Source organism: Vulpes vulpes, chromosome 2, assembly GCF_048418805.1.
Source record: "Vulpes vulpes isolate BD-2025 chromosome 2, VulVul3, whole genome shotgun sequence".
Classification (NCBI taxonomy): domain Eukaryota; kingdom Metazoa; phylum Chordata; class Mammalia; order Carnivora; family Canidae; genus Vulpes; species Vulpes vulpes.
The window spans coordinates 52599956-52624795 of NC_132781.1; the positions used below are offsets into that span (position 1 = coordinate 52599956).

Genomic DNA, 24840 nt, shown 5'->3' on the forward strand with positions numbered 1-24840 from the left:
AGCACCAGATAAAACCAACTTGAGGTGCATTCCACAAAAGTCAAAGTCATGAAAGTTAAGGAAGGCTGGGGGACTATTCCAGAGTGAAGGCAGCGTGTGATTCTGAACTGGATTCTTCTACACAAAGGACACTGATGGGACAAATGGTACAAGTTGGATGGGGTCTGAGAATCAGATGGCACTGATGTATATCAATGCTAATTTCCTGGTTTTGACCGTGGTTATCTAGGAGGCAGAAAATAAATACAAGTGTTCTGTGGTGACAGGGCCTGACCGGGCTGGCAACTTACTCTACAAATGGTTCAGAGAAAAATATTCTTTGTATTATGCTTCTAACATTTCTGTAAGTTTGTGACTATTTCCAAATTTTAAAAGAAAATTTTCAATGAAAAATCAAGAGAAAGAAATGTCCACCTAGGACTTTTCAGAAACCTAGCCACTGAACTCAGTGAAGTACAAATGCATAGGACAGACAACCAGATGACCTGTTGTACTGCTGTCTCAGAATTCTAGTGAGATGAATTTGAAAAGAGCATGTGTTCGTGTGCGTGTGTCCCCAGTTCCCAGCTAACGACAGGCACAGAACCCCTTCAGTGACTGTGGTACCTGGTAGTCAGGGCCAGATGTCCAGCTGTGAAGCTTCCTGGAAGGTGGTTGAGGTTCTGGCACTTTCCGGACGACACGGGTCACACCCACTGTTTCGCCCCAGTCCTTTCCTTCCTCTTGGGAACGTTTGGCATCAGCACTGTCTGCAGAGCTCATTGACAACTGCCGCTGCCGTCTGGGGTCCCAACTGCTCCTGGGACAGACCATAGCAAGGATGAGTTTTCCTAGTCAGCCCAAGCGTGGTTTGGTCTTACCCATCAGAGGGCCTAAGGAATTGGGGGAAGCCAGCCTTCCATACACCAGTGTCCTTCCCTGGAATAGATCTACCCCACTGTGTGTGAGAGGACAGACCCAGAACACCGAAATCTAGCACCAACATTTACCAAGTCACTCTTACACACAAAGCTACAGGTGGGGCATTCCAAAGCCATTACTTGGTTTATGGGAAAATAAGTCCTTACTCTCCCATTTTAAAGGGCTGGTAACAGAGTCTCATAAAGGTTGGGGAGTGGTCTTCCCAAGAAGAGTGAACAGATCTGAACCCAGAATCCCAGATGAAGGTCTTTCTCCTTAGAATATGGCTCCTTCCCTGCGCTTTGCATAAAGGAGGTATTCAATCAATTTTCCTCCAAATAGCAAAAGACAGCTCACTAAATGATGCCATAATACAGAGAGCAAGAGGAGGAAGCCAAGCAGATGCAGTATGATAAAGGGGAGAAGGGGTTCCAAACAGAGGCTGGAAGGGAGTGGAGATCTGTGCAGTGCTCACCTTTACATGCTGCAGGAGCAACCAAGGCACGAGGACAAAATGTGTATGCAGTGACCAAGCACATCTTTTGTGTAAAAAGAGCCCCAGACACACATCAAGGAGTTCAGAGAACAGCAGGGAGTCAGGTGTCGTGAGTATGTATGTGTCTGCATGTCTCCATGTGCACACATGTAGGGAGGGTAGAGGGAAGATGAGGCTGGTAAGGTGGCTTAGATCACAGCAGGGGAGCAACCACTCTTGACTCCTGATACCACTTTGAGGGGCGCCAAGACCACACAAGGCTCCTGACCCACCAGGAAAGATGACTAAGGCACAATGTGGAGAGAGAACACAAACCGGCTAGCCTCTGAATAGTCCAGAAAAGAAAGGATGTGGTCCCAATGGCCCAGAGACAATGAACAGGAAGGGACAGGGTCCAGGGGAGTGTCGGGAACACATCATGGACAGGGAGACAAAGAAGATGTAAGGAAGACCCGGGAGCCTGGAGCAAGAGACTCATAATCAACCCAAAGAACCCCCAGAAAAGTGTAGGTTCAGGGAGGGAATGCTTTAGGGACTCTCAATTTGAGATATCCTTGGTCACAGCCAGCAGTAAAACTGTGTCCAAATCCACTCTTAACTCGTTCAATTGAATACTTCATTCACATTAGCTATAAGAAATAAGGAACAGAGTGTCCTACTGCTTCTCGAGTCTGTAAAATCTTATGTCTTTCCCTTTGATTTAAATTCTTGCTCACCATTTCTTCTGGGCTTAGTGTCCCAAGAACTGACCCACAGATATTTCTCAAGTGCATTCAAAGCTTCAGTTAAAATAAAATAGTATTAAAATAAATTAGAGAAGCTTCAATTAGTTAACTGTTTGTGGATAGGAGAAAAAGTAGCAGAAGGTCACTGCCCATTCCTTTTAGAAGAAGGGCTCTGAAGCAACCAACACGGAATACAAAGAAAAAGAGCAGCAGACTCAACTATAGACATTTGGTTATTGACAATAAAGTCGACAAATGGAAACCCATCAAAGCATTAATATCTAAAGGATATAAAACACTAATCACATTTTAAAGCAGATATAATAAGTCTAATAAATAAATATACAAAGGAAATAAGCAACTCCATACAAAGGAAAGCATTCATGTTTGCTAGTATTCAAAAAAATAGATCAAAAAGCAAATTAAAGCAGCCATAGGTATTATTTTAAAAGTACTAGCCAGAGGCACCGGGGTGGTTCAGTGGGTTAAGCATATGCCTTCGGCTCAGGTCATCATCCCGTCCGGGGATGAAGCCCCAAATCAGGGCTCCCTGCTCAGCAGGGAGTCTGCTTCTCCCTCCCTTGCTTGTGTGTGCTCTCTCTCTCTCAAATAACTAAATGAAATCTTTCCTAAAAAAAAAAAAAAGCTCTAGTCAGAGAAGTCTGGCTGGCTCAGTTGGTAGAGCATGTGACTCTTGATCTCAGGGTTAAGACTCCAAGCCCCACATTAGGGGTTGAGTTTACTTTAAAAATAAATTTTAGGGATTCCTGGGTGGCGCAGCGGTTTGGCGCCTGCCTTTGGCCCAGGGCGCGATCCTGGAGACTCGGGATCGAATCCCACGTCGGGCTCCCGGTGCATGGAGCCTGCTTCTTCCTCTGCCTATGTCTCTGCCTCTCTCTCTCTCTCACTGTGTGCCTATCATAAATAAATAAAATTTAAAAAAAATTAAAAAAATAAAATAAAATAAAATAAAAATAAATTTTAAAAAAAGTACTAGACAATCAATCTATTGCTATTAAGACCAAAAACTAGAGGGACCAAAACTAGAGGGACCAAACTACAATGAAGTATTTTCCAAAGAGCATTATAGGTAAATTAATCCAATGAAATGATCTAAAAAGGGCAGAAAAAAATGAAATGGTTAAGTAAGTTCAGGAAATATGGTATACCCCACTCAGCGCTTTTCCCACATCTCTCAAAGATCCCCCAACATGCTCCAGCACACATACCCTTGGCTCTGGGCAGCCTTGGAGTAAAGCAGTAAGTTGAACCCCATGGTATCCCAAACTTGCCTGGCCAGAGAAACCTTTCTGGGCACCAGATTCATAAGTGATCTGTGGAACAAGTGGTGTCCAAACTCATTCAGGAAAATACTGGCACAGTGGTTAAAACCACTAGGACTCAGCCAGCCAGCCAGCCAGCCAGCCAGCCAAGCGTGCCGGGATGTACACTCTGGCTCCAGTCCCACACAGCTGTCCCATCAGCAGCATGGAAACCATATCTGCCCCTATGAGGCAGTTTGTGACCAGGAAATGCACTTGGCGTGGTGACCAGCACAACGGCTGTGCCAATAAGCACTGATGCGTGTGCATCTGGCTACAGTATGAAGGATGGGGGGATCCTTACCACTTAGGCCTGCCATCCTTCCCAACTTCTTCCTCCTCTTCATCATCACTGAACTTCAGTTTCTCTGAGTAGTCCACTTCCTCATGAAGGCCTACAACAGGGAGACCAAGAAAGAGCCAAGTCTCAGCAGTGCTAAGAGCGCCATCCTGGGGGTTTCCTCCAGTCAGGGCTTATACTGGCTCAATCGAGGGGGAGGGCAACCTGGCCAACCGCTATCATGACGGACACCACGGATAAGGTGAGGGACAGCTATGGCTTTGGGTGACAGCAAAGCAGCCTGGTCAGATTAACCTTTCCACAGATAACAGGTCTTCGATCTGGACAAAATATCTTACAAATGTAGTAAAAGGTATGGAAGGGTGAACAAAATAGCAGGCAAAACTAGACAGGGGTCCAACCAGGCAACAAAGAGACTTGGCCAATGGGATGTATGAGCTGCTGCTGTGCCCTAGGGCACTGCCCAGCCTCAGGGGCTCAGGGGGACAGAAAGTGCCCATCATCGGAGAAGTGGGCACACAAAATGTGGGAGATCCAATCAGAGGAACAGTATTTTGGCCATGAAAATGAACATGAGATGTATCTTGAAAACATGTTCAGTGAGAGAAGTCAGACACAAAAGGTCACACACACTATACTGTGTGCTTCCATTTATATGAAATGTCCAGAATAGGCAAAACCACAGAGAGAGAAAGTAAATTAGTGGTTGCCAGAGGATGTGTGTGGGGGTAGGGGGTAACTGGGAATGCATGCTAATGGTACAGTGCTTCTTTTGTGGGTGATGGAAATATTCTGGAACTAGACAGTGGAAATGGCTGCACAAACTTGTGAAAGTACTAAAATTCACTGAATTGTGGACTTTAAAAGAATGGATTTAATGGTATGTGAAATTTGTTCTACAAACTGTATCTTTTAAAAAAGAAAACAGAAAGTCCAATATAATTACAAGGCAGATTTGATGAAAAAGTGTTTCAACCCAACACAATTGGGTTGAAAGGAAAAGGATTAAAGAAAAAAAAAAAAGACACACATGAAAACAGTAACACCAGAGCAATGATTTTAACATGGGACAAAAGAAACTCGCATTTCTAGTGATATAGGACATCTAAAGGATCAATATATGTCAGAAAAATTAGAAATGTGCATATGCCTAATAACAGCTTTGAAACCAATGAAGCAGAAACAGATAAATCCAGTCACAGTGGAGAATTCCATACCTCATTTTCAGTACCTAAGAGAATTAGACAAAAATACAAGTATATAAGATCTGAAGGACACTTCAACCACCTTGACTGTAACTAAATTGATATTTACAGACCATGATGGTCACCTGCAGAATACACTTTCTTTTCAAATGCACTTGAACTATGTCCTGGTCATAAAATAAGTCTCAATAAGTTGAAAAAACTGAAATCATACAGTGTATGCTCTCAGACTATAAAAGAATTAAATTAAAAATCCAGAAAGCGGGGGATCCCTGGGTGGCTTAGCAGTTTAGCACCTGCCTTCAGCCCAGGGTGTGGTCCTGGGGTCCCAGGATCGAGTCCCACATTGGGCTCCCTGCATGGTGCCTGCTTCTCCCTCTGCCTGTGTCTCTGTCTCTCCCTCTCTGTGTCTCTTATGAATAAATAAATAAAATCTTAAAAAAAAAAATCCAGAAAGAAAAAAAAATAATTAAAATGAACAGATAAATAAAATAGAAAACAATCCACCAAAATGGAGAAAATTAAAGCCCCAAACTTCCTCTTAGTAAAGATTAATAAAAAGAGTAAGTTGTTGGCAGAAGTGAATAAGAAAAAGAGAGAAAATAAAAATTACCCAATTACTGGGAACGATAGACGGGCTATCACTACAGTGCCCACAGACATCAAAAAAGAAAAGGAATGCAATCAACAACTTTATACCAATAAATTCAACTCAAAAGAAACAAATCGGGCAGCCCCGGTGGCGCAGTGGTTTAGCGCCACCTTCAGCCCAGGGCATGATCCTGGAGACCTGGAATCGCGTCCCACGGTCAGGCTCCCTGCGTGGAGCCTTGCTTCTCCCTCGGCCTGTGTCCCTGCCTCTCTCTCTCTCTCTCTCTCTCTCTCTCTCTCTCTGTGTGTCTCCCATGAATAAATAAATAATATTAAAAAAAAAAGAAAGAAACAGGGATCCCTGGGTGGCACAGTGGTTTGGCACCTGCCTTTGGCCCAGGGCGTGATCCTGGAGACCCAGGATCGAATCCCACATCGGGCTCCCGGTGCATGGAGCCTGCTTCTCCCTCTGCCTGTGTCTCTGCCTCTCTCTCTCTGTGTGACTATCATAAATAAATTAAAAAAGGTTAAAAAAAAAAAGAAACAAACAAATCGCTTGAAAATATAACTTATTAAATACTGACACAAAACAACAAAGAAAATCTGAGCACCTCTATAATCAATGAAATTAAATCTATTATCACAAAAGTTACCACAAAGAAAACTCCAGGGTCAAATTATTTCACTAGTGAATTTTATCAAGCATTTATGTGAGAAATAATACCAAACTTACAAACCTCTTCCAAAAAGTAGAGAAGGAACATTTTCCAACTCATCTACAGGCCCAGCATAACCCAAGATCAAAACCAAACAAAGATATTAAAAGAAAATCAGAGACCAGTATCCACCATAGATGAAGACACCAAGAACCTTCATAAAATATAAGTACACTGAATCTAGGCATACAAAAAGGTGGAGCAATAGGAATTTAAGGTTGGTTTAGCATTATAAATAAATAATTAAGTAATCAATCCAGTCCTCTAGGTTACCAAAACAAAGGGAAAAAATCTTACGATCACAGACACAGGAAAAGTTATTCAACAAAGTTTAATATCCATTCATGATTTAGAGAACAAAACACTCAGCAAACTAGAAATAAAAGGAAACCCTTCAATCTAATGAAGAACACCCAAAATCCTATAGCTGACATAAGATTTAAAGGTGAAACACAAACACTTTCTCCCCAAGATCAGGAACAAAGAACTTGAACACTGCACTGTACTGGAAGTACCACACTGTATTTAAGCAAGAAAAAGAAATAAAAGGCGTATAATCTGAAAAGAAGACACAAAGATGCCCCTATTTATAGGCAACAAGATGCTTTATGTAGAAAATTCTAAGAAATCAACTAAAACTAATCAGTAGGATTCAGCAAAGTGCCTGGTACAGGTCCATACACAAAGATCAACCGTTTACAACACGAAACAAAAAAATGAAATTACATTTTAAAATCAATGCCAGGCACAGCAGCATCAAAAAACACCAAATACTGGGGATCCCTGGGTGGCTCAGTGTTTAGCACCTGCCTTTGGCCCAGGGCATGATCCTGGAGTCCCAGGATCGAGTTCCAGTAGGGCTCCCGGCATGGAGCCTGCTTCTCCTTCCACCTGTGTCTCTGCCCTGCCCCCTCTCTCTACATCTATCATAAATGAATAAATAAAATCTTTAAAAAAAAAAAAAAAAAACACCAAATACTTAGGATAAACTTAACAAAAGATATTCAAGACCTCCACACTGAAAACACTGAAACAAAGCTAAGAGTAGTCAGATTCAACCAGTTCACAGATGGAAGATTCAAAATTAAGGTATTTATCCAGCAATACCTTCAACACAGTCCTAACCAAAATGCCTGCAGGCTTTCTGTAAATACTGACAGGCTGATTCTAAATTTATATGGGAATGAAAAGATCTTGCAGTCAAATAACCTTGAAAAAAACAGTCAATCTTGAAAAGGAACAATGCTGGAAAGCTTACGGTGCCTGAATTTAAGACTTACTATAAAGCTACAGTGTGGTATCGGCATAAGGAAGAATAAATACATTAAGGAAACAAACAGGGTCCTGAAATAGACCCACACTTATCTGGTCAATTGATTTTCAGCAAAGGTGCCAAACAATTCAATATGGAGAGGAAAGCCCAAACAACAAACGGTGCAGAACCACTAAATATCCTTACGGATGAAAACGAGCCTGGACTCCTAGCTTATGCACAAAGATTAATTCAACATAGACCACAGACCCAAAAGTAAGAGTTGAAACGATAGAAAATAGGGGAGTATCTCTGCTGTCAAGGAGAGAAAAAGATTTTTAGACAGGACACAAAAGAAATAACTATAAAACCCCCCAAATTTATAAATTAAAATTCATCAAAATAAAACACCTTGGGTCATCAAAACAGTGCTAAAAAAAATGAACAGACAAGGGGTGCCTGGGTGGCTCAGTTGGCTAAGTATCTGACTCTTGCTTGGTTTCACCTCAGGTCGTGATCTCATGGGTCCTGGGACTAAAGCCTGTGTGGGGCTCAGTATACTTGGGATTTTCTCTCATTCCCCCTCTGACCCTCCCCCCACTTGAATGCTCATGTGTGCGTGCTCTCTCTCTCTCTCAAATAAATAAATCTTAAAAAAAAAAAAAAAGAACAGACAAGGTAGGCAAGAAATGGGAAAAAATATTTGTAAGACATTAAGTTGCAGGGGACTTGTATCTGTGACTTGTATCCTGCCACTCAAAAGAAAAAAGAAAAAAAAAAAAAGAAAATACACCAGAAGCCAAATAACACATGAAAATTTGTTCATCATCATTAGTCATCAGCAAAATGCAAATTAAAAGCATAATAAGACACCACTACACACCCACTAGAATGGCTAAAATTAAAAAGACTAATCACGTGGAAGTTTGTGAGGGCGCAGAGAAACCTGGTCCTCAAACCCTATTGCACAGCAAGGAATGTAACCTGGCATGGCCACCATGGAGAAAGGTGTAGGTGGGGCCTAAAAGGCCCAATCAAGCACCTTCCCTTTGACCTAATAATTCCACTCCTGGGTATCTGCTGAACACAAATGAAAACATCGTTCCTAACGGAACCTCGATCAGAGGAGGGGAGGCCCTGGGTAAGGCCGGGGGAGGAAGGCTGGCTGGCAGGGGGAAGGTTCCACACGTTGATGAGAGGTGTGCCACACACGTGCATCTCTCTGTCAGAACTGTGCAATGAAGAGGAGTATCTTTCAGAGTAACTGAAATTTACTTGGAAGCAAAGACACAGAAAGAATCTTCAGAGAAAACAATTGGGCTGATACTCGTTGAAGCTAGGGGATGTGAAGCTGAGGGCTCACTACCCCATTTACGCGTTTGTTTAACTTTTCCATTCTAAAAAGTCTTTTGAGAAAGTGAACAAAATCTCCCCACATCTAAGAGCAAGACCGAAGACCAACAGAAGACAGGGCTCAGTGAGGAAGCAATGGCTGGCAACAAGCCATGGATGGTGCCACTCCAGCTTGCTGAGAGCCACACAGCCACCTTGCTGCCCGGCAGGCAGAGGCAACCCTGGCCCTGAAAGCCCCCGACCCACCTGCCCAGCCGTCATCAGCGTCAGCGTCCAGGTCATCCAGGCCCTTCAGGTTTTCCGCATTGATGATGGTGGGCCGCGGCGCCCGTCCCACCAGCTGCCTCAGTGGGCGGATGGGGCGAGTTGTTCCCAGCCTGTTTTCTTTTCTGCCGAGGGCAAAAAGAGTAAAGATCTGGCCTCACGTCAAGTATACAGATGCAAGCAAAACCCAATACTTTTCCCCAATATAAGTCCAAAACTGCAAAGGTTCATGGTTGCATTTAAGACTTAAATCCTCTCCTTTGAAAAGAAACCTACAAGGAACAAACACAGCCCAGAGAGCAGTTCTGGCTCATTTCATAGTTTCATATCCTCAGCGCTAGCACCTAGGGCAATGGCCACAAACTCATCCAGGACTTACAATCATAACCCAACCTCATTCAGCTCCAGATCCCAGCCACCCCACCCACCCAGGAGCTTGGAGGTGGTTTCAGGTCCACTGTAGTCTCGAAGACAAAGCACCTTCATATGTCAGCCCATTATCCTGCACAATGCCCCCAAGCGGGGTGGAAAGAGCCACTCTCTACAAATGTGACTATAATACAGTAGCCTTACCCATCTTGGTCATTCATCTGGAATTGTCTAAAGGGAACACGGGGTTCAAGACGGAGCTGGGGAAGGGGAAAAGATCCTCGTTCCACTGTACCCTGGTTCTCTGATGACTGCGGTGAACACATCTGAAACATAACATCAATGAATAGGATTTTCTGATAATGGTTTAAATTCTAAGTTCCACCTGCATTAGAATTTGTTTTGGAAAATGGAAACTGGGAAGAAGAGACAGGCAAGTCTTGGAACTGCCCAGTTCATCCTACCCCCGTCTCCCCTATCTCTTTCCTGCTGTCAGGAAGTACACCTGGGGACTTGTGGCGTCTTAGGCAATGCCTGCCTCTCCTTTCTCTAAAGAACCAAGGCCGAAATAATATCTACATCACCAGGGAAAGCAGCCGAAGACCCTTAAGATTTGAAAAGGGGCAGAGAAAAACGCTGAAGTAATGGAAACTTTCAAGGTAGGGCTTATCAGGGCAAAGACACTGGGAGGAAAACTGAGGTGGACATTCAACCACTTAGAGGAGGTTCTGCTGGACACGAGCAATCCAACTTCATGGGAAAAAAAAATGCATACTCTGAAAACTTACAAAAGCAGGAAGCATGTCATGGTATGTAGGTGGGTGGTATACATTTCCCATGAACTGTGAAGCCCCTTTTCGGACAGGCTGAGCCGGGCGGAGAGAGGGGTCCTTAGAATCGCTGGTACATGCCGAGGAGGGGGCTCCGTCTCCCGCACTCGAGTTCCTGCTGCCCAGCTCAGTTGGGGAGGCGCTCAGAGACGTGGCAGAAATTATGTTTCGCCCACCGCCCTCCCTCCAGCTTGTCACATCTGGAAATTGAAAGGGGGCAAAAGGGGAGAGGAAAGAGGAAGGGGGAGGAGGGATTGTGTGAGGTTCTGAAGGTCGAGGGACCCCCCTCGTTCACCAAAAACAAAAACAAAAAACCCAAAAGTGAAGAGTCAAGTGGTCGAATCTGCCAGGGAAGGTGGAGGGCAGACACCTGGCCAATGAGTACAAACTTGCTGTGGGAAGTCTGGTTGTAAGAGAAATACAAAGCAAGGTCCACTCACAGAGAAGGCAAGTGTAAACAAGACATGGTCTTCGCTGGTCAACAGAAACCACATATACCCACAGATCTAACACACGAAGAAATCAGGACAGCCCCAATAAAAACAGCCTTGGGTCATTTCTCTCATAAACACTGACCCATCAGGATCAGCACTGAGCCCAGCATTGGGCTTTACATTAAAACTGAGGTAAGTCCTGGGGCACCCGGCTGGCTCAGTTAGTAGAGCATGCAACTCTGGATCTCAGAGTTGGATCTCAGGGTCGTGAGTTGGAGCCCCATGTGTCACACAGAGATGACTTAAAAATAAAACCTCGAAAACTGGTGTTAAGTCCTGACATGTTTCAACTCAGTTTCACAGTGACACCTCTGCTCAAATATTCCACAGTTCATAAGATAAAGCAGAGCCCCTCTCCCTCCAGTGGGGGCATGAAAGGGTCCTTGGCCCCACCTCCCAGGCCTTCACCCCCACTTGTTCTGCTTGGGCTCAGGGGCTCTCCTGCAGCTCACAGTCTGAACCCGCCAACCTATCTATCCTATTAAGATGATGTTCCCCCCACTGTCAAACTTAACAAGTACTGGGGGAATTAGGGGCAAAGGAGAAATCACATGAGCCCGCTCCTTTTCAGCCAATGTATGGTTAGGAATTGAAGCATGAAGTCCTTGAGTACTTGAGACTAAGAGAAAGAGATAAAGCACAGAAGCCACAAAACCAGAGTCGGCTCCCAGCAATTCAACTGCCTTGAATACAATCTTGGGCAAGTCCTGTGATTACCTTTCTGGCCACACCTGCTTCTTCATCTTCTCAAATAAGGAGATGGAACTGATCCCAAAAGCAGCTTCTAGTTCTAAACTTCTGTGGTTCTACAAAGCAGCCCAGCTTGATCCCGGAAAACTACAATTCTTGGCTTGAGGAATTTGGTTACATTATTTGGAGCAGATGAAATAACCCAGACACAGGCCACTGAAAAGGTAGTATGCTCCATTAGAGTCACCTATTGATCATTTCACTTACAGGGTGCCAGTTCTGACACTGGGATGCAGATTAATTAAGACAAACAGACAAAAGTCCCTCATGTTTCAGGATCTATTCAAGCCCTCCCTTCCCCCATCCATCCACAAACAAACAAACAAACAAACAAAGAGCCATTTCACAATCCCTAGTCAGAACAGATGGAAAATCTCTTCCCCAGACAAAATTTTAATCTCTAACCACTCAAGGCCATTTAAAAAAAAAAAAAAATTACCTACAAGTATTGCTATATGACCCTGCCAACTCCTTGGCCAGACCCGAGATGAGGGGACTGTGGAGACCAATCCTAGGCTGGCTACAAAACCCCAGAGGAGGATGTTAAAAAATAGATATTCTAGGGCACCTGGGTGGTTCAGTGGTTGAGCATCTGCCTTCGGCTCAGGTTGTGATCCCGGGGTTCTGGGATCGAGTCCCATAACAAGCTCCCCACAGGGAACCTGCTTCTCCCTCTGCCTATTTCTCTGCCTGTGCCTCTCATGAATAAATAAATAAAATCTTAAAAAAAAAAATAGAGATTCTAATTTGGCTGGGGATGGAGGAGGGCTAGAAATCAGACTTTTTCAAACTCCCCAAAGGATCCAGACAGGATTCAGCAAGGTTTAGGAGCCCCTGGCTTAGAAAACCAGCTCCAGAATCAGGGATGAAGCAAATGGGCCCTTGGTCCTTCTGTCTGATGACAGCACAGGGGGAGACAGACAGGCTTGGCTCAATTCAGAGGAGAAAAGAGGAGCGACCTCCAGACCAGCCTAGGGAACAGGTGCCACAGGGAGGGGACAGGCACAGGGTCAGTAAGCATACTTTCCAGGCAGAGAGCCTGGAGCCTGGGAGCACCAGCTCGTTGAGAGCACACATGCCACTAGAAGGCAGAAGGGCAGCCTACTGTTTCCACACATGCCCAGACAGAGACCACAGTGCACTTACTCTGAGGGCGGAGGCTTGGTCCTGGCCCATACGACAGATCGAAGACGCCCCTTTCCTTGCCAGCCTTGTCCTGCCCTCCAGCTGCTTTCAGCGTCGGAAACTCCTCGGGAGAGAAGGATAACAGTCGGCTTGAGCCCCTTAAACCTGTCGAGAAAAGCAGAGGGCTCGGTGAGTGGCACCAAAGGGCCTCTGCTGCCCCATGGGTCGGAAGCCACGCTGCCTGGATCCCACCTGGAGCCTGTTCCTGTTATGTGCGCTCCCCAGGGGACAAGGAAAGCCAGATGCAGATGATCTGCTGGGCTGCTGACAAAGGATAAGGGAGAGCAGATCACAGCTGCCCCAGCCCAGAGCCTTACCCACTCCTAAAAAAGGGCAGGAAAGTCTTCAGGGAAATCAGCCCAGGGAGGTGAGCTGCTTTCGTGTGGAGGTAATGGCAGCAAATGGTCCCCCACCCCCAAGGCCTCCACCCCAGATCTACCCTCGTGAGCAACAAACATCTCAGTCCTGTGATCCTGGGATCTGTTCATTCCTTCCCTCTCCCATCCACTCCCCAATGCTATAGGTTCCTTGGAGAAGAAACCTTTCCTTAACTTTGGGGGAGACCCTCCCAGCGCTTAGCATCAGGAACCTGAAATCAAATCATCTTTCAGACAAAATGGTGCCTTTTTAGGGTCCAGGGTGGCATTTGGTGCTTTTATCTGAAACAAATGCCCAGCACCATATAAACTTAACACAACAGTGGCAGTACACAGCGCAATGTCCAGCCATGCTATGCCTGTTCCCTAGACGGCAGAGCCCAATTCCCACCCCCACCCCCGGACCAGTATCATTCTCGGAATTACTGATTCATGGACCCGTGAACTACGGCAGGGACCTGGCCAGAAACACGCAGCTGGGATTAGTGCAAACACAAGAGGCAGCAATTCATTCTCTACTCCACTTAGTAAAAAGATCCAGGGTCAAATAAACCTGCCAGGGGGACAACCTGACAGACAATCTCCAAGTGTCACAAAGAAACTGCCACTGTGTGAGGGGGCCTTCGACTCACAGTTGCTTGAGCATTTTTTAACAAAAACCACTGACAAGGAGGATATATTAAAGCTATGCTTTAAAAACACAGATTGGAAGCTTAAAAACAAACAGTACTCTTTTCTGCCTTAGCAGTCACGAAGGTCTCACTCTACATGGGAATTAAACTTGCCCTCCACAGATAAGAAAGATAAAGGGAAGAACTCAGAATCCCAGACTAAAGCAGTAGCACTCCTTACGGCTGCAGGGCTCTCTAGAGCACGTTCACTACCAATCCTTTGGGCCATGTGTTCTCTGCCGTTGAGACTCTGAGGAAGGAACATCAGGGGTTTTCCTAGGGTTCCAGGAGCCATCAGCAAGGGGCCACTGCCACACCAGAGCCCACAAGCCACAAGCCACAAGCCTCTGGTGTCTGTTCGCACCAGTCTGGCCCCCTGGGGCTGATCCAACTGAAACAGGCCCAAGGCCACCCAACAGACCACATGGAGGGGTCTATCGACTCAGGAAGAGTCCTTCAGAAGTGCAGAGCCATGAACATGTTTGCGAGCAACACTGTCAAGCACCCATAGCCCCAATGCACCATGGGCCTGTGGCCACAGCACAGGAGACGAGCTGGGGGCTGCTGCCACCCCAGCCCCCTGCCTGCGCCCTGGATGCCCCTGTACCTCCTCCTGGGCTCCTGGGTTCTACTGCCTCCCCGATGATGAATGATCAGATGTTCTCAGAGGATTTTGTCATGTTCTGGAATTAGTTTCTAAGTCATGGCTTAGTTTGTTTTGTTTTGCTTTTAGACATTATTTATGGGATGCCTGGGTGGCTCAGCAGTTGGGTGTCTGCCTTCAGCCCAGGGCATGATCCTGGAGATTCAGGATTGAGTCCCTCATCAGGCTCCCAGCGTGGCATGATCCTGGAGATTCAGGATTGAGTCCCTCATCAGGCTCAGCTCCTCTGCCTGTGTCTCTGCCTCTCTCTCTGTGTGTGTCTCTCATGAATAAATAAATAAAATCTTTATTTGCCTGAACTGAAAGGAGATGCTTAACCATTGAGCCACCCAGGTGCCCCACATCTTAGTTTTGATAGGAAATACAATCACAGGATCAAAAGAAGCTGGAGAAAGGTATGAACAAACCCTCCCCCACTCCCACGCCTGTACCCCCACCTGCCTACTTCCTACACCCTCAGAAAACAGGCTGCTTCCAATTCCACTCCTCCCTTCCTCTGAGGCTTCCTTCCAGAGATGCTTTTCTAATGCACATACATGTTTTAGAAGTGTATTTTCCCTCATCTGAATTTTTTTCATGAATGGCAGTAACATACTATACATACTACTCTGCACTTTTTTTCACTTAAGAATATATCATACACCCTAGAGCGTTTGCCAGACCCATGGAAAAGCGCTTTTTCTCCTTATAGGCTAGTAGTAATTCATGAAAGCACCAAAATCTGATGGGCATTTCAAGTGATTACTTTCAATCTTTTGCTATTACAATGTTGCAATGATGGGGCACCCAGGTGGCTCAGTCAGTTAGGTGTTTGCCTTCAGCTCAGGTCATGATCCCAGGGTCCTGAGATCAAGCCCTGCATGAGGCTCTCAGCTCCATGGAGAGCCTACTTCTCCCTCTGCCTCTCAACTCCCTTTCTCTTTTTCATAAATAAATGACATATTAAAAAAAAATGTTGCTATGAGTATCGGGTATATATGTCATTTCTCACACAGGCAACTATTCTAGGGCAATTTCTGCACAGTGGAACTACCAGGTCAAAGGGTGCGCTATTAGTATCTGGAGAGGCAGGACCAAGCTGCCCTCCACAGGGGTTGTGCCAATTCACACTAGTATTTTTTTAACTTCTGTAGTTCTTCTTAAATACAAATTAATACATTTGATTTGCTTAAAGTTCTAACCTTACAGAATAAAGGCTTTAGAAAGCAAAGACCACTGTAAAATCAGTCTAATGAATGCTCTTTATAAAGCCTCTTTAAAGAGAGCTAATTATAGGGAACTATAATACTTGTCACCGCCCCACTCATCCCCCCACCCCATGCTTGTCTTGCCCCCTTTACCTCATCCCACAGACCAGAGAGTCCATAAAGCTCCCTTATACATATGCAGGCCAAGCTCTCCTGCCCTGAGCTCCTCTGGAACTGGTGTTTGACAGCACTTTGGCACGCTGACTGATGTCCTCCCCGGAGATGGGGACAGAACTTCCAACCATCCAGTGATTCCCATCCAGAAGGGGCACATGCGCCGGGCAAGGAGGGGAGAGTTCGGGACAGGCGAGACATTAGCCAGGACTGGGGGCAAAGGGTACAAAAGACAGCCAGTGCTCTTCGCAGAAGAGCGAGCAATCGTGCACTACTCTCACCAGCAGCCCTCTTCTTCCAGCACAGAGGCTTCATCCAGGTTGGTTTGCAGCGTGCTGGAAATATCTGAGCTAACAGTAACAAATTAAGAGAGCTCATGCAGAAGTGAGCTGAAGTATATGTATCTTTGGCTTCTCTCTAAAGCACCCACTGAGCCTGGGCCTGCATTCTCAGAGAGGGCTCTGGTCGTTGGGGGTGCGGGGGGTGCAGGGGGCAGAGTCTGACTGCCCTCTCTGCTCAGGTGAGCTCTGAGCCTGCCTAGGAAGCCCTCTGATAGGCTGTTCAGCAGTCACTGAAAACTGGGCACCCTCCCACCCCACTTCCCTCTGTGGAGCTATCACAGCTGTGGCTCTGCTGGTGACAACTTCCAAGTGCTTCCCAGGTCAGGCACGACATGAACAGTAACAAATACTGTGTAAGCCATAAATGCTCCAGTGGCACCATCCAACACCAAGCAGCTCAATTCCCAGGGCTGGCTTATTTATAAACCCAGGCCTGAAGCTCACACCACACCTCGCAACACCTCCTCCTTGATGGCCCAGGAGAGAGGAAGCAGACTCATGTCAGCCACACCGGTGAGCAGGTATCTGAATTCCGCCGATGGGATAGCCGACTCAGAGCCGACTTAGAGCAGCAGCCAACTCAGACCAGCGTCCAGCCTCCCCACACACCCCAGGAGGAATGTCTTTCCTAATAACATTCTCTGAGATCAAAGAGCTGACGGACTTTGTGGGGTCAGCACTCCCACCCTTGGGGCAAAGGTAAAGGCTCCAGGGAACAGAAGCTCACTCAGGTGAGAAATTCCACAAAGCTTTAGGCCCAGGGCTGCCAAGACTCAAGCCCAACAGTCTAGAAAAGGTACTCGTCCCTCCCCACGCACCCAGCCCAACACCACCCACCCACACTTACCACCTTCGTGTCCTGCTGGCTTTCCATTCAGCTGTGCCCATGACTTTGGTCCACCTGGCACTGAATTTGTGTTCTGAAAGAAGGAAGGAAATGAGAATAGAGCTGGCCCAACCGGCCTGCTTTCCACCCAGCTTCCCACCTGTGCGATAGCCAGGGCGTTGGGAGCTGCCAAGCCCACGGCAAAGGTGAGGATCAGGGTGGAGGGGACATGGTCAGTTCACGTAGCCAGTCCCACAGCAAAGCCAGGACTCAAAACCCCACGTCCCCTTCACGCTGCACTCCAGAACACTCTGTCAGGTCACCTCCTCGCACCCACACAGCTACTATGCCTTGCTCAAGAGATAAAGACTAGATCTCAATTCCAGCATGTGTCCCCAAAACCGTGCACCACTAATAGAGGAGCATCAGCATGGGAAACCCGGCATGCCTGATCTTTCACTGGATGGGCCACTACGCTACTTTCCATAATTACTGTCATTCTATAAGACACAACTATTCAAGTGAGGCCTTCCTCCTCTGCTAATCTGGACTTGCCTGGCTCACAAGCAATCCTCGGAGCTGTGTTGAAAGCTCACTGCAGGCAAGGCGTTATGCTAGGCACACCCCGCCTGAGCAAACCCTCCCACTCTCTGGGAAGGTTCTAGTCCTATTCCAAATGAGGCTCAGAAAGGAGAGACTAGTCCCAATTAGGAGAGCAGGACAAGGACTTGTCCCCGCTCAGCCTGTGTCCCAAGCCCCATCGAGTCCCCAGCCACTGAGCCCACCTGCCTTTCTCCAACAACATTCAACCTAGCAGCCTTCCTCTTCCAACTGAAGGTAAAAATACATAAAACTGGTGCAGCATGACGTTTCAGCACTTACTGGGTCAGACCTCACATTAAATTATTACTCTTTCCTGTCCCCACCCCCTCCCATCACGAGCATCACCACACTCAGGGCTTAGATGGCCATCTCTCTTGCTTTCCATACAGAGCAGACCAGGTCTAACTATCCATTTATTTATTAGAAGTTGCCTGAGTGCCTTAGGATGGCCACAGGCCCCTGCACACAGACCACAGAAGGGATGTGCCAGCGATGTAACATGGCAGCACAGCTAGGGCTGGCTGGTCCCCCAGGAAGCACAGGAGCACCAGGGCCCTGCCGTCCCACAGCCTCCCAATTGGTGTCTACAGCCAGCACCAAGATGCCCCTGCCCTCACCCACCAAAGGCATCAAATGAGAAGAGGATGGCTCCAAGGCCAAGAAGCGTTACTAATACCCTGCCATAACTCTGACAAGAGCAGATATGCTGTCCTGCCTCTGGGGCGAGGCTTTGGGGGCTGAGAACCACTGGGAGTCCCTTCTCACCGCCACTATGTGGGAAGAGCTGAGCCCTGGGCAGGGTGACCAGCATGCTGGCCCCAAGACAAGGCTCTGACCCTCAGCAGATCTTCTCAACAATGCCAGGACCACACCAGGTCCTAATCCAGACTCTACAGCACCGGGGTACAGGAACAGACATATTTTCAGCAGCTCCAATGCGGAGTCTGACATACAGCAAGGCCTGTAAAACCAAGGCTCCCCTCAATCTCTTAGCTTCAAATTCTAGGAGACAGATTCGAACTCAACTCTGTCCTCAGACTAGGCACCAGGCACTTGTAGATTCAGGCCAATGAATACAGAGCTTCCCATGAATGTGGACTTCTTTTACCTTTTTCTTTAATTTCAGTATTCAGTGTTGGGTGGGGGAGGGTGCCCTCTGGCAAAGCCATACACTCTCCCCAGTGGCTGGAGATGACACCTCAAACCTTCTGTTGCCCAGAGAATAGTACAAAACTAAAATACAGTAGTGCAGGTTGTTTTCCAGTGAGCTGCTAAATGCTAAGTATCTGTCTACACGTCTTGTGGTCTTCTAAAAGATCTGCAGATGTCTCATCTAGATTTCTAGCTCCCAGCTAAGCATATCCTCCTGCTGATCCTTGAAATCCACAGATACCGATGGACTGAATACATTATGAGCCCTTCCTTGGTTAAATCCCAACTTTCTGGGATGCCTAGGTAGCTCAGTGGTTGAGCATCTGCCTTAAGCTCAGGGTGTGATCCTGGGGTCCTGGGATCGAGTCCCCCATCGGGTTCCCCGCAGGGAGCCTGCTTCTCCCTCTGCCTATGTTTCTGCCTCTCTCTATATATCTCTCATGAATAAAGAAAATCTTAAAAAAAAAAAAAAAAAAATCCTGACTTTCTGTTTAGGAAAGCACTATTGGGGTGTGTGTTTATTTATTTATAAGATTTTTTTTAAGGTTTTTTTTTTTTTTTTTTAAATTCATGAGAGACACAGGCAGAGGGAGAAGAAGCAGGCTCCATACAGGGAGCCCAACATGGCACTCGATCCCAGGTCTCCAGGATCATGCCTGAAGATGGCACTAAACCACTAAGCCACCCAGGATGCCCTTATTTTTAAAGTAATCTCTACACCCAACCTGGGGTTCAAACTCACAACCCTGAGGATCAAGAATTGCATGCTCCATGGACTGAGCCAGCCAGGATCCCCCAGGGAGAATACTTTAAATGCATCAACAAATAAAGGGTCACAGATCAGTATTTCCCAAAGTGTGTTCTTAGACACCAGTCTTTAAAGATGCTGGCAAGAAGTCCGACAGTAAAGGAGCTTGCTTAATTTTGTTTTTCAGCTCACCTGACCCCCAACCTTTCTGTGGTCCCCATGGAGCACAACCATGGGACCCTGATCTAGCCTGTAGTTCGCCCAGTGACATCACCTCAAAGTAAGTCACCAGAAAGCAAATTGGGTGTTTGTACTCTGTTCTGGATCTGGGGTCTTTCTCCCAAAGCTGCAGATTCGAGTCACCTCATGGGAACCCTGACAATTTCCTGTGCTCCTGTCCCATGGCCACCCATGAGGCTTGCTTCTGGAAGGAGCAGGTCATACAGCACCTACCTCCTGGCTGCTCGGCTGTGTCGGCTTCTGTAAGCTGGAGACAGGCCTCTGCAAACCCGGCTGCGGCAGCGACTCCTGCGGCGGAGAGCCCGTCACACTGGAACTAGACAAGGCAGGGGGCATCAAGGTAAGGCAGGCGTGGGCACACACAGGCCCCTCCAAGCCTCCAGAGGCTCAGCAGCAGCATGTAAGGTCCCCGGCAGACTAACATTGCGGAGCCCATGAGAAGCTGGGCCCCATCTGAGGCCTACCAGTTGCCATCTGCTGGGCAGGACAGTCCTTGGCCCCTGGCAGAGCTTCTCCTACAAAACCTGGTGGCTTCACTGTACACAAGTGCTGGAGGAGTTGCCACAGGGAAACTGAGTCAGCCCAGGGAAGGGGCTTGAGCCCCATATTCCTGACCAAGAGCTCCCAGCAGTGCGAGGCGGGCGAGGGCCTGATGGCTTTGAGATGTGATTTTTCTTACAGCTTATAAAAGAAATATATGTCCAGAGTAAAAATAAATTTATAAATATATATAACACAGAACTTGTCACGATCTCATCCTCCAGAGAGAAACGCCAAGCAGATTTTTCTATATAGTATTTTTTTAACATGAGTGGGATGACACCACACATACAATTCGTAACTTGTTTTTTACTTAACATATCTAATGTGCTTTCTGGATAACACACCTATCTACCTCTTTGTTTTAGTGACACAGTACAACTGGATGGGCCACAGTCCCCAATTTTTTTCCCCAGTACTGGCAAAACTGTGATGAACACTTTTTAATACGTATCTTTGCACACTTTTGTGCATTCAGTAGTCTAAGTTCTTAGAAGTGGAACTGCTACATCAAAAAATATTTTTAAGTTTAAAAGCTGTGGCTGAAAAAAAAAAATAAAAAAAAAAATAAAAAAGTAAAATAAAAGCTGTGGCTGGGCAGCCCTGGTGGCGCAGCGGTTTAGCGCCGCCTGCAGCCCAGGGCGTGATCCTGGAGACCCTGGATCGAGTCCCACGTCAGGCTCTCTGTGTGATGCCAGCTTCTCCCTCTGCCTGTGTCTCTGCCTCTCTCTCTCTCTCTCTCTCTCTCCCTGAATAAATAAAATCTTTTTTTTTAAAAAGGCTTAAAAAAAATAAAAAATAAAAGCTATGGCCCAGGGATCCCTGGGTGGCTCAGCAGTTTAGCGCCTGCCTTTGGCCCAGGGAACGATCCTGGAGTCCCGTGATCGAGTCCCACGTCGGGCTCCGGGCATGGAGCCTGCTTCTCCCTCCTCCTGTGTCTCTGCCTCTGCCTCTCTCTCTCTCTCTCTCTCATAAATAAATAAATACATCTTTTAAAAAAATAAAATAAAATAAAAGCTATAGCCCAGCACCCTCCAAAGATGTGTCAGTCAACAGACACTCCACAAGCAACAAGGGGCTGTGAGGAAGGTATCTGCTCACCCAGAGCCTTCTGGTCACTTGTTCTACACGATGAAACCCTGTACTCCTGAGTACAGGAGTCCACTCAGCCAGTTTCCCCCAATGCCAGGGGCTCACCAGTAACCCAAACACCACACACACACACATACATGCTTCCAAGTTTACACGACCCAAGGAACTCACATTATTACAAAATGAAGGCCAGTGATCTCCACTCACTTCACCTTCTACCTACAACAGAAGAATCTAGGTAGTATCGCTTCTGTGTTCTCCAAACCTAAGCAAGGAGTCCCACACTTGCGGCCTTCATCCTGTTACCTCCCTGATACCCCGAGAGAGGACATGGCCCAGGGCAACAGAAGACCAGTGCAGAGGACAGCCCCTTGTCCAGTGTTCTGTCTTTACCTTGTCCTTGGCTGACGTGCATCAGCATGACTGGCCTCATTCAGGTCTTCTGATCCTTTCTGTGCCAATGACTCCAAGACCCCACAGAGGGAGGGAGTGACACCTTGTCCTCTCTCTCTCTGGAACTTCTTGTGGCAGAGGCATTTCAACACTTAGGCTGATATGTACGCTGATATCCAACTCACTATAGACTCTGTAGTGTCTACCATCTGAACAGAATGACAACAGTAGCTGACACCTGCCACACACATCCTCTACACCGGGTACCTGACCTGTGTTACCTTGTCTATTTCCTGAAACCAACCAGGTACTATTCCTACTTCACAGAAGGACCCTGGAGCTCACAAATCAAATAATTCCCCCAGGTTCCATTAAGCTAGTAGTAAGTGACCTGGCTGATCCTAAAAGTAAGGCCTTACCATCAACCTATATGACCCCTAAACAAACCATTATAAAATTTCTAAAAACAGCTTTCAGACTCTATTTTGGTTATTACTACTTTATGTTCATCTGACTAAATTATTTGCTCACTCTGTACATCTTATCTGAAGTAATTGCAGGGAGGTTTTACAAAAGCTGCCATGGCTGCGGTGCCTGGGTGGCTCGGTCAGTTGAGCGTCTGACTCTTGGTTTCAGCTCAGTTCAGGATCTCAGGATCCTGAGATTGAGCCCCATGCCTGGCTCCGCACTGACCACAGAGGTTGCTTCGGATTCTCTCGCTCTCTCTCTCTCTGCTCCCCCCTCCCCCCAGTCCCAGTTCCATTCTCACACGCACACACTCTTGCTCTAAAAAAAGCTACTGTGGCCATTTCCAGTAAGAGAAAGGGACACTGGTTGGAAGACGGCACTCTAGGTCACTTTTACTCTCTGGATCCTGAGCATCGGCAGCCAAAGCACAAGAAGAGATTGAGGGCATGAAGATGTAGGAGACCCCAAACCATTTTGTTCTCAGTCCCCAACAGGCAAACCCTAGGAGCAGTGTCCTACCGGCCAGCCCTACTTGTGAGGTCCTGTGCCTCTCTGGTCCCCTCAGTACAAATCTCAAATCCCCTCTCCTAGCCACCCTCATGGCTAGCTGGTGCCCAGCGGGGAAGACTCACAGTGGAAGGAGCTGAACACAGGCTCAGGTGGGAGGTTACATGCCTGAGGCAGAGTTAGAACCGGCCCCACCACGCAACAGCAGCCACAACAGTTGTTCTCTGTTGCTCTAATGATGATTTTTGTGCCAGACCCTGGGCCTCCTAAGGCTCCCATAAGTGCTGTGCTGGCAGTGGTGTGAGCCTACTGGGAGGCTGCATACCAACCCTGAATAATGAGGATTCTGGATTGTTTTTCTTAACTGGGTCTGTTTGGAGCAACTAACTAGAGTAGTCTATGTGGAAAGCTGCTGGCCCTGAAACTGGGAAGACAGCCTCCTCCCCCAGCCAGAGTCCAGCATTCAGGGACTACCACCAGAACAAAGTGCTCAAGCACCTCCCCTCCCCACAGTGGCCCTTACTGGCTCAGGAACTGACACTGAGGCATTGCATAAGCTCCTCTGGGGTGATGAGGCCCTTCCTAATAAGGCACAGGGGACAATGGTCCCTGGGGACAAGGCAGCCCACAGAAACCGTGCTGCATCAGCTCCAAAAGCCAGGAAAAACGAAAGCAGGGAGAGAGAAACAAGTAAGCAGCAGGAGTCAGGGCAAAAGAAGCTTCCTCTGGGTTCTCCCAGGTTCTCCAGCTCTGCCATTGCCTTCTGCAGAAGGAAAGGCAGCACTCTATGAGGCTCCAGCTCCCCACCCACGCCGGCCCCCTCTGCTCTCACCTCTTTGGGTCTTGCTGATCCTGCTTGTTTGCCCATCCCGTCCCGTCCTTGGGAACTATAACGATGTTGGGGTCGTTTCCTCTGTTCTCAGACTTCAAGCTTGGCAGGTTTGCAGGCGGTGGCATGCGCCGGGCTGTGGCAACCTTCCCGAGACTCTGTAAGCCATGTCTAGGAATAACTACAGGAAGATAGGGGTGGGGATAGACAAGTTTCAGAAGCAAAGAGGCTGGTCAATCAACTGCTCTTTCAAGCTTTAAGCAATGATGACAAAGACAACCAGACAGACACAAAGGGCAGCCTGCATGCAAACAGACCAAACAGTCTGGGAGCTGCTTCAGCCGTTTTACAAGCCCTTTGCCCCAGCCTCAGAGCCATGGGAGTGGCTGAGATCTATACAGGGGCTTTCCTTTTACTAGCAGACAGGTGCAGGTGCAGGGAGTCTATGCCATGGGCAGGGAGCCAGGCCCAGAAACCTCCACCCCACATGGTAGCCACCTCTCTGCAAGCTGAGGCTGCTTGGGCAGGATGGAAAGGGTAGCCTTCGTCTGGCCCCAGACCGGGCATGAGCAGAAACCTCCACATTCTCCAAATGCTCCCAGGATGTGTGGACAGTACAAAGTTTTCCCACCAAGTTCCAGAATGTCAGAACCAGGAAGCCTAAAACAGGGTAACTAATGCAAATGAAGTTCCAGTCTACCCATGGTGGGGAAAAGGATCCCAGCTTCCAGGAGATAAGACAGAGAAGGACACAATCCCAGGGAGGCAGAGTCAGGATATCAAGCTCTGAAATCAGACACCAAACAGGAGCAGGGGAGCGATTCTGCATCCCCAGAACTGCCAGGTGACCACCGCACACCCTGAAGGTGGTCTGACCAGGTGGGGACTCTGGGTCTTCACTGTTCCTGACCTGGGGTTTCTCATGTACAGAAAAGCATAGAGAACTGGCCTCCACACCCGTTCTTACCTGAGGATCTGACCGCGTCTACTGATTTTCCTTTATACTTATCAAACAGGCTGAGAGTCGAATACTTGCTTTTCCCATCCTTGCCCTTGGTTATTTGCCCCAAACGATCGGACATTGCGATGAAATGTCATCTAGTAAGGAAATTTTTCTCGGCACCGCTCCTGATCTGCCTTTAAAATGAAAAAAAAAAAAAAAAGAGAGAGAGAGAGAGAGTGAGAGAGCACACATTAATCCACCAGAATCCCTGAGCCACTGGACTGAATTCTTCAAGGATCAGAGATCTCCTTGAAGGCCCAAAGGAAGCCCTG

The 24840-nt window shown here is 47.2% G+C and overlaps 1 protein-coding gene across 12 annotated transcripts in view; it reads right to left on the reverse strand.

The window, feature by feature from the left end:
- Positions 1 to 24840, reverse strand: part of PRRC2B (proline rich coiled-coil 2B) — a 91873-nt gene that overhangs the window by 38208 nt on the left and 28825 nt on the right. For all 12 annotated transcript variants that reach the window (XM_072748332.1, XM_072748331.1, XM_072748328.1 and 9 more), the window contains exons 2-11: positions 24533 to 24702; positions 23569 to 23746; positions 19950 to 20052; positions 17015 to 17087; positions 12715 to 12858; positions 10283 to 10524; positions 9699 to 9820; positions 9108 to 9250; positions 3748 to 3838; positions 607 to 799 (exon numbers count right to left, since the gene is read on the reverse strand). In XM_072748332.1, coding sequence (XP_072604433.1) covers positions 607 to 799; positions 3748 to 3838; positions 9108 to 9250; positions 9699 to 9820; positions 10283 to 10524; positions 12715 to 12858; positions 17015 to 17087; positions 19950 to 20052; positions 23569 to 23746; positions 24533 to 24647 — 1404 coding nt within the window. In that variant the 5' untranslated portion in view covers positions 24648 to 24702. The remainder of the gene's footprint in view (positions 1 to 606; positions 800 to 3747; positions 3839 to 9107; positions 9251 to 9698; positions 9821 to 10282; positions 10525 to 12714; positions 12859 to 17014; positions 17088 to 19949; positions 20053 to 23568; positions 23747 to 24532; positions 24703 to 24840) is intronic.